At 38.4% G+C, this 2,709-nt stretch overlaps 1 protein-coding gene across 1 annotated transcript in view; it reads right to left on the minus strand.

The window, feature by feature from the left end:
• Window positions 1-2,709, minus strand: part of INO80 (INO80 complex subunit) — a 106,893-nt gene that overhangs the window by 60,722 nt on the left and 43,462 nt on the right. The window contains exons 20-21 of the mRNA XM_015429521.1: window positions 834-1,001; window positions 440-573 (exon numbers count right to left, since the gene is read on the minus strand). Coding sequence (XP_015285007.1) covers window positions 440-573; window positions 834-1,001 — 302 coding nt within the window. The remainder of the gene's footprint in view (window positions 1-439; window positions 574-833; window positions 1,002-2,709) is intronic.

The raw sequence follows: 2,709 nt of genomic DNA on the forward strand, positions 1-2,709 counted from the left end.
AGAGAGACTGGGGGGGAAGAGAGAGAACGGGGAGAGAGAGAGACTGGGGGGAAGAGAGAGAAGGGGGGGAAAGAGAGAGACTGCCCCCCGTGAGTATTGCGGGTCCCCCCTTGTGTGTATGTATATGTGTGTGTGTGTGTATATACACACACACACATATACACATATATATACATATATATATATACACATACATACACACACACACATATATATATATACACACACACATATACACACACACACACCTATCACAGCTCTTCAACTTATTTTTTCACAATTGAATTATGTAAAACTAAACTGAGGATTCTGTCAAGAAATCCTCAAATATTCTTTTAGTTATCAAGATGATGGAATCAATTCTCCACAATAGTACTCAATCAACAGACAGAAAAAATTCTACATAAAAAGAGTTTAAGAGAATGGCAAGACTGCTTACCTGTCCCGTGAGTGGTTAAAAACCCTGATCTGCCCATGACGGTAGAGAAATTTTGAAATCTGGTATGGCTTTAGTGAAATATGAAATGGAGACCACGTTTCTTGTCGTTCAAAGAGCTCTGGATGATTGCATACCTATATGGAAAATTAACAGATAAAAAGACTGTTGAGAAACCTAATGATGCTGGGTACACAGCTAAGCTACAACACTGTCTTATTCATCCCTTCTGCCTTCTTTCCAAAAGGAGCACTCATGTAATGGTAAGGACTTCCATCTGAATATTCTGAACTATAGTAAAAGGTCACAGCCAAAGAATGACTGAAACTTGGATTCATGGTCATTTTTGCTCTAGATGGACAGTATAAGGGACTTAGGATGTTTATATACACCTCACCTTTCTGAACTGCATGACAAGGTTCATGAGGCTACTGGTAGTGTTCTGTGCTTGCTGGGTTGTGCCCATGGAGGACTGCAAAAGGTCATCAATAGAAATTTTGTTCTTCAGAGCTTGGTACAATAATTTTTGTCGACTGGTTTGCTGGCAATACATAAGAATCTCAATCTAAAAAAAGAGATTTAGTCGTTTACTAACAGAAGATGGCATCAGAACAAACAAAAGATGGCATTTTGTACACACAAGCCATAAGCAATCATACCAGACAAAGCACTTACTGAGAAATTTTAGACACATATTATTCTTGTATTTCAGGAATCCGTGTTTTTTTAAAAATCCTTTTTGGCCAGGAATATTTTGGATAGAAATTATCTCATTATTCAATACACAAGATAATAGTTACTATGGAATAACAATGTCTTAGGTCCTTTTCAAAGAACGAGCTGGAGTTTTTGAAAGCTTAATTCTACCTTTGATAAAATAGTTGAATAGATTGATAAGATTTATTCTGGCACTGGAATTCAGAATCCCTGGCTTCAGAATTTTTATGCAGAAATACTCATCAATGGCAGATTTGTCTCCCAAAGCTGGTGAAAGCCAGTGTGATGAATTTAACATTAAAATATACTTGATATGAAATATCTGGTGAAGAACCATCCCTGCCTGTCATTTGGGCAATGGACTTCATGCTTGCATACTTGCTTATATGCATACGTGTGATTTATATTTCATACTGAGGTAGTGCAAACAGGTCCAATTATAAATCAGAATGTATATGTAGGAGTCCTATGATTGATGTGTGAATGGCAGACACGGTGGGGGGAGGCAAAGCTGCCATGTTTCCAGTCCTCCTCACATGTTGGATATGAATGGCTGCATAAAGCTACACAGATTTACTAGGTGTTACTTAGCAATTTACTGAGTATTACTTAACTAAGTATTACTACTACACTAAGCTACTGTTTTTATATTTTTATTTTGCTTGATGTCCACTTTAATTATGATGCTGTAAGCTGCCTAATGTGTTTTTCAAAGAGGAAATAGTATTGTTAAAAGAACATCAAGTGTGTTCTAGATACCTTTGTAAATACAGAGCCCAAAGCTATTTTGTAGACAGAGAACAATAAGAATGAAATACGAATTTCTGATGCTAAACAAGCACCTAGTGCTTGACCAGTGGTCTGCTACTGCTTTAAGAAATATGTGGTGCAAGCCACGGCATAAATATAGTCATGACTGAAATCCCATTAGGGAATTACAAACTTTGCAATCATATCGCTGAAATATAACCAAGCAGATTTGGACATAGCATAAGGGGCTACAGCCTTATGTCTTATAGACAGAATTAATAAATGAGTGTGAAACAAAGACAATATTCCTAATGCATGAGAACCAGGTATCTATAAAACAATATATGAGATCCAATCAACTGTAGTGTGTGTGCATATACACACACACACATTCTATTAAGAGGTAGTTGCAGCATCAGGCAGGGAAATGCAAACTAGGCTGTCAATTATTATTTGTGTGATAAATGTTATGTCATTACAGTTGCTGCCAAAAAATGCACAGAAGTTACTGATTAGACTACACCAGTACAGAAACATGACATACTGCTTGTGAATGGAAGATTTGTATTCACTTACCGTGAAGCTTCCTTCTCGGTGGTCCAGAGTGGGGCAGTCCTTGACTCCTTACTCCTGGGAAAGCACCTCCCCCTTCTCTAGGCAGGGCCGGCAAACTTTGATCCCAGAGGGGAGGGGCTTATCCTCTGATCCCCAGTCATACCGCAAGCCACCTCCGAGCTGCTGTAAATTCACTTAAAAAATAACTCCTTCCCCCTCAGACGACTGGGGAATACCATCACAGCCATGGG

The sequence above is a fragment of the Gekko japonicus genome, unplaced genomic scaffold (genome assembly GCF_001447785.1).
Source record: "Gekko japonicus isolate JY-2015 unplaced genomic scaffold, Gekko_japonicus_V1.1 scaffold251, whole genome shotgun sequence".
Classification (NCBI taxonomy): Eukaryota; Metazoa; Chordata; class Lepidosauria; order Squamata; family Gekkonidae; genus Gekko; species Gekko japonicus.